Below are 13,362 nucleotides of genomic sequence, written 5' to 3' on the forward strand. Positions count from 1 at the left end.
CTTCCTCAACTATAGGAGGGGATTGATAAGATGAGATGAGGACTCAGAAAGATAAAAGGATGGAGGATATAGTATTGACCAGAGGGGATCAAAATGCTAAGACAGCTTTTTAATATATTTATTATTTCAGTGCAATTTTAATGATATCTGTTATTAAGTCAACAATAGAGACAAATGAATTGGACTGCTGTAACATCATTAGTCTCCGTGTAAATTGTAGCTTTATGATGTCTTTGAGGAAAGTTGCTAAATCATACTCTCTTTTACAATATAAAAAAAAAGGACCACAGTAGAGATGCTGCGGGGCAGTTGTTTTTAGTGATTTAATGAGCGCACAGTGTCTGTTTTGTTAAATTTGCTAATTCCACAGGGCCTCTGTGTTTTGTGTGGCTTTCAGATTCAGTTCACTTATGGACCTCTACTAGTTTTACAATATCATATCCGCCTCATATGGCATATTATCCAGTGGCATTTAAGTCAATACAAATATACTACAGTGAAATATACTCTTGTTCAAAAGTTGTACATTACCCCTGCTAATTCGCAGTTAAAATTTCACAAATTTCAAGTTTTTTTGTAAATGTATGAATTATAGCTGTTTCGGGGTAGTAATATGAAGTTAGAATGTTGTACTATTGTGTTAAACAATGCCAAAGTTTCAGATAGTGAGTTTTAGTGAGGGCTCATTGTGTGCCCTCATATGGGCATGCCTGGGCACAAGCTGTACAAACTGAGACCAATCACAGCGAAGTGGGCGTGCCTAGATACGGGCCGTGGGTGGAATAAATTAAAACCAGACGGTTTTCCAGCTGGAATAGGTGCAGATTCTAGAAGATCTAGACAGTTTTCTGTGCGGGTTATTGTGTGTAGCTGCTCTATAGGAGTCCACAATTCAATACAAAGGGCCCAAAATGAGCATAATAGGTCCGCCTTAAAGCACTTTCAAACATAAAAATTGCTACAGGAACAAAAATACAAATAGAAGGCATTCAGAAACGCATTCAATCATGTGATATGTAGTATTCCACACTAGTCAGTAGGTTACACTGATGAGACAATAGGAAGTAGGCTGTCCCGAAAAAAGGAACTCTGTGATCTATGCAATGTATGTCTAATATTTCATATTTTGCTGATATTACTGTGTATAATATTAGGCAATACATGTGTAAAGGTGACTATAGAAGTGTTATTTCATGTCTAGAGGGCTCTCATAAAATGAAATACTGCATTTAAAGGCTTATTCCATTAATAAAAAGTAATCCTAATTTACGTGAGTCCGTTAACATGCTGTTAAAATTCTGTTCTGGCAATATTCATAGCCCCATCTTCTTCACACTTTTAGGAGTCGTTACATCACAAAGCACACCATTTAATCTTCAAAGCTTTTCAGTCATTATTTCAGCACGTCAGTAAAAAAAGGTCTATATTGATTGGGATTATATCGGACATAAGCTGGTTTTAGTCATTGCCAGTTTAGATCATTTTTCCTCAGTACTGACCATGTTGAAGGAAAACGGTGGAGAAAGCCAATTTAAACTGTTTCCACATGGTTATCACACGGGCCCTTTTCGCAGCTCTCTGACTGTGGTGCTAGTGAAACGCGTCATATGAATAACACACTGGAAGTCCATTATACTGCTGTTCATTTAGTTAGCTTTGATACCAGTTTGGAGTGAAGCAGCATTTTAAAGGCCATAACTCATGTAAAGCAGAGATGAAATCACAAATAATCACATTGACCAAGAACCATTCTCAAATTAGGTCCTCAAAGTGAATGTGCTTGGCCTTGTACGTGGATGTCAACGGATTGATTGTCATGGTCACGGTCATGTGATTGTCAACTGATCATCACTACCGACAGTATTCTCTCACCTGCTGTGATACACTACACTCCAACTTCAATGTCACCTTGAACCGGATAAGTGGCAGAGAAAATAGACAAAAGGACAGCTGTGTCACAAAGTATTCATTCATTCGTTTATTTTCTACTGCTTTTCCTCACGAGGGTCGCGGGGGGTGCTGGAGCCTATCCCAGCTGTCTTTGGGCAAGAGGCGGGGTACACCCTGGACTGGTCGCCAGCCAGCCAATCACAGGGCACATATAGACAAACAACCATTCACACTCACATTCATACCTATGGACAATTTGGAGTCGCCAATTAACCTAGCATGTTTTTGGAATGTGGGAGGAAAAACCGGAGTACCCGGAGAAAACCCACACATGCACGGGGAGAACATGCAAACTCCACACAGAGATGGCCGACGGTGGATTTGAACCCTGGTCTCCTAACCACTCGACCACCATGCAGCCCTCCCTCTCAGAACTATGGAATACATTGGTTTCATATTGTTCTTGTGTATTTTGTGTGGATTTTCAATTATCGAACACCAGAACAGACGGAGCAAGCCTGTTCACATTCCCAAAAGACGCCGTTCACAGCGTCAGGCTCTTCAACATGATGTCATCAGCCATCAGAGATGGCCGAGGGTGGAATCGAACCCTGGTCTCCTATCTGTGAGGTCTGCGCGCTAACCACTAGAACGCCGTGCCGCCTCTCACAAAGTATTTTCTCACTATTTGGAACCAACCAGTAAAACTCTAAAATGAATATAGTATACTGTATATATTATGTAGTATACTGTATATTGAAGCCACATATTAAAACAAAGCCATTTGTGAAATTAACCATTATGAAAATCAATGAACGGTAATGTTTCAACCACAAATACAATAATGTTCACTGAAGGGTTTATGCATCCATCCAAGCCAGTGACCCCCATTAATCACTGAGAATGGGCCTCCAATATCTAGTTTGTAGCCTCTTGTGTGAACTCCAGCTTTGGAACAGAGCTGTTTGGCATGAACGGCCACCATCTATAGCAACCCTTGCGTTCCTCCCTCATGCTTCCAATCAAGAGAGACATCTCATTAAAAAGTCCTTCATTCGACACTTTATTTTCTTCTTCATTTAGTAAGCATCATAATCTTTGAGAATCCATTTTGTCATCTCAAAGCAGACAGTGGTTGCCAAGAAGTGCACCTCCGCACCCTCCAAACTCTGTGACTTCTGGCTCCCTGCCCCATCACGATCTAATAAACAGCCAAGCAGCTTTGCCTCGCGACTCTACAAAGCCTGCAACACAAACACTGGTCCTACTTAGAAATAGTTGTGGGCTTTGCAGCCCAGCAAAAAAAAAAAAAAAAAACGTGGGTGTGGAAAATTGCAATTTCATTTCCAGTGAAGTCCATGATTGTCAGGGGGAGGATGAATTCTGTGTTTTTGCGCAAACAAAGGGGATTTCATAATCTTCATTTACTGACTGTCCCTTTGCAGACAACATAAGCATGGATTGTTGGTTCGCCCAAAAATAATCTCTGCTTTAGCTGCCATTCTACTTGGATATGGTATAGTATAGAATTTAACATTTAGGAACTTTATGTCCACCGTATCATACATACAGTCATATGCTGTCTATATATTAGGTCTGTCACAATAATGTAACTGTACGACAAAGACAATTAATTAAGACAGAAATATGACATCAATACATTTGGGGAACTATTGTATTGTTGTAATAAAGTAAAGTTTATTACAAGGGCTGCACGGTGGTCTAGTGGTTAGCGCACAGGCTCCACAGCTAGGAGACCCGAGTTCGATTCCACCCTCGGCTATCTCTGTGTGGAGTTTGCATGTTCTCTGTGTGGGTTTTCTTCGGGTACTCCGGTTTCCTCCCACATTCCAAAAACATGCTAGGTTAATTGCAGACTCCAAATTGTCCATAGGTATGAATGTGAGTGTGAATGGTTGTTTGTCTATATGTGCCCTGTGATTGGCTGGCGACCAGTCGAGGGTGTACCTCGCCTCTCGCCCGAAGACAGCTGGGATAGGCTCCAGCACCCATACGACCCTCGTGAGGATAAGCGGTAGAAAATTAAAGAATATCATTACATTTGGGAAAAAATAGTCTGAAAATAATGTTGACAATAATATTATTTATCAGCAATAACTTTATTGTGAACTGTCCATGCAATGTGTACACTACATGTACTTGATATGTAACTTTGTTTATAATAATAAAACATGGTTGTTTTTCTGTAGTGGTAATTTTTAAGGTTATATGACTTAATTACTTGTTCCTTGTTTTGCCTTATTCCTCTGATATTATATAGTATATATACTGTACCATTGTACTGGAGGACAATGGTAGGATAGAAGTAAAAAAGACATTCATTGCTTGTTCCAAAATATATACCAATATCCAAGACACACATTGTATGTTGTTGACTGCAGTTAGTTGGTTATTGTTTGAAGAGAAATACCTCTTTTGCAGAATTATGCTAATCCACGTCAGCTCCACCTCTGTCATGAATGACTCATACAACCGCACGGGACAAAGAATTGGTTATGACCTGATTCACATACGTGCACACATCTAAATCCATAGAGATTCTCCCTGCATAGCATCGTTCTATAAAACCCAAAACAGGTGGAGTCTTTCTTTATTCATTTCTGTATAGTTACTGGGTCATTTCATTAATTTTGCAAAAGAGAGAAAATGTAATTAACTCATTAACTATGCAGAGTGATCTACATATATACTACTACTCATACTTCCCGAAAATCTACTGCAAAATATGTGTATTATTCCTGAGAATTATTAAAGTCCATCCATCAACCTCTCATTTGTATGCATTTGGATAACCTCTGGCAACCTCTGGCTCAAGTGCCTCTTTGAGATACTTTTAGCTTGTGTTAAGATGTAGAAAAGTACACGCTGTGACCATTTTCTGTTCTTTTCTGGTGGACTGAATGAACAAGCATCACAAACATTCACTGTGAGGCTCAGACATGAAGTCAATGACTCACCTAACATTGTCAATTATGAATATATACGTATATATATACCTTTTCTTTTGTGCTGCTTTAGCAGAATATCCAGTAGTGCATGTTTGGCAAGTCAGAATGTCAGAAGTCTGGACATTCATAATTAAGCCTCTGGGAGGTTGCGTATTTGTGCTATCAATATAGAAAGGAATCGCTGTGCTGCATTATGAAGGGCAGGGCAGAACGACTCCATTACTCATCTTGCTGACTGGTTTATGACTCCAAGGTTGAAGGGCCGGTCACCTGGGGCCCATCCGGGAGGAGACAGTTGGCGACAGTGTTCTTACACACATGTTGCGTGCACAAGGCAACCAAATCAACCGGGAGCAAATTAACTTGGCTTCTTTCGTGAAGACCTTAATGTTACACAGGGCAGGAGAACTAAAACCCTAGGCTGGAATCTTGTTCACGGGTGCACCACGGGTGCGAGAGTGATCCGGAGGGATAACCTTATACGCTATAATGTATTCATAGATGGTTGATGACTCTATGTATCTACCCTAAGTTACCTTAGCAGTCTTATCTCTGGCATTGTGCTTGATGAAGATTCCTTTAGATTTATTTCCATAAATATGGAATATTTAAATTCTGTCTAAAAGGTCAAATGCTGTAATTTCTGGACCATAAGTCGCACTGGAGTATAAGTCGCATTTTTTGTGGGTTATTTATTTTACAAACTACTTGACCAAAACAGACATTACATCCTCTTGGAAGGCAAGTTCTAACAATAAAATAATAGAGAACAGGCGGAATAGGTGTAAGATATGCTAACACAATAAGTTATTCAGCTACACAAGAAATAAACATAAACAGAAAAGGTGTCCAGTGTTTATGTAACATAAACAGTTTTTTTCATTTATAAGTCGCTCTGGAGTATAAGTCGCAGGAACAGCCAACCTATTAAAAAAAGTGTGACTTATAGTCTGGAAAATTAAAAATAAAAAATAAAAAATTAAAATTAAAATTAAAATTAAAATTAAAATTAAAATTAAAATTAAAATTAAAATTAAAATTAAAATTAAAATTAAAATTAAAATTAAAATTAAAATTAAAATTAAAATTAAAATTAAAATTTAAATTTAAATTTAAAAATTAAAAATTAAATTAATCTGGAATTAGAAATTCAAGCCAAGTTCTCGGGTGGTCAAACTGTCACTGACATCACGTGACATGGCAGTGTACCTCACGGGTGAAGAGTATGTGGTGAAAACATATGAAAAGCACAATATTACTGTTGACACTGGCCTTTTTGTGTCAGATAATATCACTGAATAGCGTAGTTGCTCTTACAAAAATAATAAAAAATAAAAAACTCCCATGTAGAACCATGTAGAGTCTTTGCAGGGGTATGCGGGAAACTTAAACACTAATTGCCCATGAGTCACTGACTATTTGTTGAATGATATTTATACTGTATCTGTATGTAGTTATCAAAGTGTCCTTGAAAAGAAGAGCATGAATCCACATTCCTAAATATACTCATACACTCATAATGTAGTGTTTGCACAAATACCATCATAGGTTCCACTCTCTAGCAGGAGTCCACATTCTTCAAGGTTACGAAACTCTTCCACGCTGATAAAGTTGTAATCCACTCCAGGAACCTCCCCCTCTCTCGGTTGCCGAGTGGTACCTGCCAACAATGACACACTTTAAGAAGAGAGAACATCTTTACACAAGTGGGAATACTCTGTGACCCTGCAGCCAACACACTTTCAGTCATGTGATATCCACTATGGAATGTCGGTGCTTATAGAATAAATAGTTAACAAAATTGAGGCATAAATATAACGGCCCATAAAATGCAGCTAATTACAATTGCACACTTTTGAAATATGATCAAAAACATATAGGGTATAACCCTCTTTTCCGTGTTTACATGGACAAGAAAAGCTACAAGCATTCAGTAAAATATATTCACACTTGTCTGTCAAAGTTTTGGGAGTAAAAAAAAAAAGTCTCTCTCAAGTGAATGCCAGCGGCTGATAACGTGAAACAATGTTGAAGCAACTGTTCAAAGCATCAACCCCCCCCCCCTCCTAAAATAACTTCCTCAACCTACAATACAAGGTGTTGTTTCTAGTCCCGCGCTTTAAGATTCCCTTTAGTTCTACTTTCATAAAACATCGATGCTCCCAAACTGCTGTATCTCGTTAAGAAAAATGCCATGTTTTTGCCTTCTTGCTGGTGCTCTCATCTGTGAGATGCTGGAAAACACATTGTTATGGAAAAGACTTCACGCTCCTTAACGCGCCAACTCTGCTTAGCATCATCTTAGCTGTAATCAGGGCTTTTACAGAGCCTCAGCCGAGTCGCTCTGCTATCTGGCTGCTCCGCACACGCTAGGGATTTTAACTTTTAACTAAACTAACATTAGGTGTTTAATGTCCCCATTTTTCATTTTCTTTCAGGGTGTCCTCCTGTCTTTCTAATTTAATTTTTATTTCTGTTATCTACATCAAAGTCCATGTCATTCGGTGTACTTTCACTTCACATCATACTTTATGATTTATACTTTATGATAATGGATATATCGATTTATCGAACATTCATTTATTCATTTTCTACCGCTTTTTCCTCACGAGGGTCGCAGGGGTGCTGGAGCCTATACCAGCTGTCTTCGGGCGAGAGGCGGGGTACACCCTGGACTGGTCGCCAGCCAATCACAGGGCACCTATAGACAAACAACCATTCACACTCACATTCATACCTATGGACAATTTGGAGTCGCCATTTAACCGGAGTAGCCGGAGAAAACCCACGCATGCACGGGGAGAACATGCAAACTCCACACAAGAGATGGCCAAGGATGGCCAAGAGTGGAATTGAACCCTGGTCTCCTAGCTGTGAGGTCTGCGCGCTAACCACTAGACCACCGTGCCACCCTACAATGTGTTATTACCAGCTGTCTTCGGATGAGAGGCGGGGTACACCCTGGACTGGTCGCCAGCCAATCACAGGGCACATATAGACAAACAACCATTCACACTCACATTCATACCTATGGACAATTTGGAGTCGCCAATTAACCTAGCATGTTTTTGGAATGTGGGAGGAAACCCACACATGCACGGGGAGAACATGCAAACTCTACACAAGAGATGGCCGAGAGTGGAATTGAACCCTGGTCTCCTAGCAGTGAGGTCTGCGCGCTAACCACTCGGCCACCGTGCCACCCGGATTTTTCGAACAATTAAAAAAAAAATGTTGGTAATTATGAGCCCTCGATAAATTGACACAAGTGGATGTCCATCTTTCTGTGGTTCACAGGCTGGATGAGAAGAGAGTTCTTCACACAGCATGTGTCTGTTAGCATTGGCTCTATATAAAATGAACATAAAAGAGACTGAGCATCCTCTCAAGTAGTGCATGGAACATCCAGAAGTGCATCTTTATCCGGGTTCTATACTTCACTGCTCCACAAGGTTTCTGGAACATCGGCTGTGTGGATTTTGTGCAACCGTAACCTCACAAATAAACAAAAATCCAAACAAAACAGCAAACAAAACAATGCCCCCTTATTTTTGTGCTTGCCTGAGGTAAAAATGACCACAAAAGCGCCACTGCTGAATACTGTTGCTTTGCACTGAGGTATTTGCAGAATTTTTGTGTCAGTTTTTAGCATGTATGCCAACAGTATCCCACTCGCATACATTTTATAGTCGACATCTGACAATTAAGAAACAATGTATTCACCACAGTAAGCTTGTCTTTGTCTCTGTGGTGGTAAGTGTGACTTAATGGTTAAATGTTGAACTGTGTCATTGCAAGACTACATTCCTGCAGAGTGCTGCAGCTTGGAAACTTAAAAGGGGGGCTGTCGTCTCTAAGAAGACCAGTTTCCAGGATTAAAAACCTGGGGCTCCATTTTAACATTTCTGCTACTTCTCTTCATCCCTTATCTTTCAGTGAGACGTGCTGATGCCACCGCCCGTGATGGATATATAATGCCTGAAAATGGAAAGATGGGGTTGGCTCTGAGGGTGGGGTTTGGGATTCAGCCAAGATGTTATGGATTACCTGGTGCCCCGGACCACTGGCACTGTTGAGCTCCTGTCATCTTTTACAGGAGGCAAGTACAGCATTTATTTAGGCTTCAGTGTGGCTGTCGGCGGTGAAAAAGTCAAGCTCTACCAGAGCAGAGATGGGACTACTCAAGCCAGACTTGACAGATTTTTTGGCGTTAAAATTGATAATCTGCACAGACTGTCTTTATCTATGGATTATATGTGGAAAATTATTGTCTGTCATGTTTGAGAAGGTTGGTCCTGGCTGATCCAGACATGATGTAGGCGATGGCCAGGGGAACAGATACTATTCTTCTTTTTACAAGCAAGTACAATCAACATAATGCAGATTTCAAAGGAATAAATATTAATGTTATATTCATTCATTCATTCATTCATTCATTTTATACCGTTTTTTCCTCACGAGGATTGCGGAGGGTGCTGGAGCCTATCCCAGCTGTCTTCGGGCGAGAGGCGGGGTACACCCTGGACTGGTCGCCAGCCAATCACAGGGCACATATAGACAAACAACCATTCACACTCACATTCATACCTATGGACAATTTGGAGTCGCCAATTAACCTAGCATGTTTTTGGAATGTGGGAGGAAACCGGAGTACCCGGAGAAAACCCACGCATGCACGGGGAGAACATGCAAACTCCACACAGAGATGGCCGAGGGTGGAATTGAACCCTGGTCTCCTAGCTGTGAGGTCTGCGCGCTAACCACTCGACCGCCATGCCGCCCTAATGTTATAATATTAATTATAATTATTAATATTAATATCTATGCCTTACACCCCCCAATAAAAATTCTGCACCCCCAACAAAAGTAATAACTCATATGTTTGCACGTTTCAAAATGAAATATACAAATATAATGTCTTCAAACAAAACATAATTTTTGAATGTCATGAAAAATAAATAAAAATGATCAAATTTAAATCGTGTGATTAACCTAACCATTTTGATAATTTAAGAATTACCAAACAAGAAGCATCGGTTCACAAATGACTGAGCAGCAAAGTGTGAAATTCTCATTATAGAACATTTTTTCTTTATCTATGCCCTGTATAAATTAAAGCGGTATTGCTGCAGTAATGGAAATACTCACAGGGAATGGTGCGCAGGTACAAGTTGTCCCTGATCACCTGCTGGAGCTTGTGGTCCAGAGAACCCTTTTGGAATTGCAGACTGAGGTAGTGATGCAAATCAGCATTCAGGACCTTCCCTAGGTGAAGAAAGACAAAGAGTATGGATGTTAAATTAACTGTAGACTCGAAATTGCTCATGGGTGTCAATGGAAGTGTGTCAGTCTACAGTATCAAAATATTTGATAGATGCAGGAATAAAATGCGTGATTACAGAAGGAGTTCAAGTTCAAATAACCAGAAATAACAAAAGTAATGTTTCTTAGTCAACATGTTCTCAGGCATGTGAGACTCACATTTCATTTTGACTTTTAACCAAATTGTGCGTCTCTGCTCTTAACTGTGCAATAACTGCTCTATGACCAGTGCAACAGACACACAACTCACTGTTATGCAACTCTGTGGACTTTTAACCAGAACAATGCGAGTGAGGAATTTAGGTCAAGGGAATAAAAGCTGGGTCTCGATTCACATTGCACATCACAAGCCACAAAGCTGCGGTCTGTGTTCCCAGAAGCAGAGATCTGGAGAACAAATATTCGAACAAACATTGCAGACTATAGACCCACTTCAGAGACATTCTTATTTACCCTGGTAGTTTGAAAATACTCCCCCTCTGCGTTTCCACTCAAATCTACCTGGGTAAAAATATTGTGGTTGAAAAAGTACCTACTGGTCACTAGGTTCTTTTGGAAAAGGATTATGGGGAGCTTCAGGAGAAAGAAAGGTTTTTCTTCACTGTGGACATGTTTACAGACACTTGGAATAAAAGGGCGAGACCAGAGACCCACTGAAAATGGCCCTGCGACCAACTTTTGAGTCGCGACCCACCAGTTGACAATCATTCATCAATGTAGAAATAAACCAGTCCCCCAAATATCATCAGCCTGTTTTGAATAAATTACCCTGAACTTTCAAATGTGGTGGAAACACAAACCACACAGTGCCACAGGAACCTTTTAGTTCCAGGAACTAAACTTCCCACTTACCAGAAATAAAAAAAATTCCAGAATTTTTGCGGTGAAAAGTGGCTAATTAAGGTTATTAATTGCCACACCACAAGATTACACAGAGTAGACGTCCCATAGTATACTACAAATGTATTCACAAACACATGCAAATCACCTCCCTTGTCTAAAGCAAACTCCCACTGTGGTGCATAGAACAGGGCAGTCTTTGTGGCCTGCCTGTCAGGTTGGTTTAGCACACCACATCATATCTCCATAGACGAGGACAGGCAGAGAAAAAAAAAAAAAAAAAGGGAGGGAGCGGTACCTCAGCTTCCCGCTAGCTTACAAGGCAAGCACATCACTAGCCTGCCAGGGTCATAGTTTGAGGCATGTGGGACACAATGGGTGTCTTTGTGCGTTGTCATTTGGCTATTAGACACATACAGTGAGAGTGTGAGGGGTGCACTTTAGGATAGAGAATCATTAAAAACTGAGGGAGCGCAGGGAGCAGAGAGTTTTGTTGCACAGAGGAGTAATGATGACGCATGGAAGCGTACATGAAAACATGGCCAGTCCAGCGATTCGTCTCATCATTACTCCATCGCTTCATCTCTGGCTGCGGAGATTTATTGTCCTTGGCGGATCCCCACAGGGGATCTGCTCGCACCTCTGTTTGAGATCACTTTCAGGAATATCTATCAAGCACATCTCACCTCTCTTCTGCATTTTCTTCGACTGCACATGACCCCGATTTTTCTAAAATCAAAGGTCTCGGCTCCTAGGTGGCATGAGAATCTAACTTTTACTGCCCCCGTGAGGAGGATGTATGAGCAAGCAAACTATTGTTTTGAAAACAAAACTTATAAACACTGACCTCAAACAAATTAGATATTAGATATCATTCATTCATTCATTCATTTTCGCTTTTTCCTCATGAGGGTCACAGGGATGCTGGAGCCTATCCCAGCTGTCTTCGGGCGAGAGGCGGGGTACACCCTGGACTGGTCGCCAGCCAATCACAGGGCACATATCGACAAACAACCATTCACACTCACATTCATACCTATGGACAATTTGGAGTCGCCGATTAACCTAGCATGTTTTTGGAATGTGGGAGGAAACCGGAGTACCCGGAGAAAACCCACGCATGCACGGGGAGAACATGCAAACTCCACACAGAGATGGCCAAGGGTGGAACTGAACCCTGGTCTCCTAGCTGTGAGGTCTGCGCGCTAACCACTCGACCGCCGTGCCACCATATTAGATATCATTCCAAAGATATTGCTTTGCATTCAACAGTATGTAGTCTCATCACTTGGTGGGTATGACAGAAATGCATAGATTCACTGCAATTAAGTTGCTATCCATGCCAGTGTTTCTCTTAGGTTACACTGCATGCACAGCCACATAATGCAAATGAACATAGTTTGGGCATTACAAAGACACAAAGCTTTTCCTAATGATAGAGTAAGCAAAACAGACAGCAGTGGGTGTCTAATCAGGTGTTCTTCTCATTCTGGCACCTGTGGTAACGAGAATGCCTCTGCCATCTGCCAATTACCACCTTATTAGGCTTATTTGGCAAGTCAAGGCTGCAGGAAATGTCGCCTCATTCCGTCTCCGGGGTACACAGGCAGATAATTAGGTTATTGGAATTCAAAGGACGACCAGTTTTCACTTTTCTTTTTAAAAATTGGGAAGTTTTGCTTCCATAAAAAGGAGCCGATTCCCCACAATCAACAGGATTCTTAATCAGTAAAATTCATTAATTAATTCATTTTCTACCGCTTATCTTTCACGAGGGTCACGGAGGGTGCTGGAGCCTATCCCAGCTGTCTTTGGGCGAGAGGCGGGGTACACCCTGGACTGGTCGGCAGCCAATCACAGGGCACATATAGACAAACAACCATTCACACTCACATTCATACCTATGGACAATTTGGAGTCGCCAATTAACCTAGCATGTTTTTGGAATGTGGGAGGAAACCGGAGTACCCGGAGAAAACCCACGCATGCACGGGGAGAACATGCAAACTCCACACAGAGATGGCCGAGGGTGGGATTGAACTCTGGTCTCCTAGCTGTGAGGTCTGCACGCTAACCACTAGGCCGCCGTGCAGCCATCAGTAAAATTCATTCATTTATTTTCTACCGCTTTTCCTCACAAGGGTCGCGGGGGTGCTGGAGCCTATCCCAGCTGTCTTTGGGCGAGAGGCAGGGTACACCCTGGACTGGTCGCCAGCTAATCACAGGGCACATATAGACAAACAACCATTCACACTCACATTCATACCTAGCATGTTTTTGGAATGTGGGAGGAAACCGACGAAAACCACGCATGAGGAGAACATGCAAACGCCACACAGAG

General features: G+C 41.2%; 1 protein-coding gene across 6 annotated transcripts in view; it reads right to left on the reverse strand.

Moving 5' to 3' along the window:
- The window catches only part of magi3a (membrane associated guanylate kinase, WW and PDZ domain containing 3a), an 83,163-nt gene that overhangs the window by 21,547 nt on the left and 48,254 nt on the right, over window positions 1–13,362 (reverse strand). For all 6 annotated transcript variants that reach the window (XM_058052602.1, XM_058052601.1, XM_058052607.1 and 3 more), the window contains exons 2-3: window positions 10,008–10,124; window positions 6,400–6,519 (exon numbers count right to left, since the gene is read on the reverse strand). In XM_058052602.1, the coding sequence (XP_057908585.1) occupies window positions 6,400–6,519; window positions 10,008–10,124 (237 nt within the window). The remainder of the gene's footprint in view (window positions 1–6,399; window positions 6,520–10,007; window positions 10,125–13,362) is intronic.

The sequence above is a fragment of the Doryrhamphus excisus genome, chromosome 16 (assembly GCF_030265055.1).
Source record: "Doryrhamphus excisus isolate RoL2022-K1 chromosome 16, RoL_Dexc_1.0, whole genome shotgun sequence".
Classification (NCBI taxonomy): Eukaryota; Metazoa; Chordata; class Actinopteri; order Syngnathiformes; family Syngnathidae; genus Doryrhamphus; species Doryrhamphus excisus.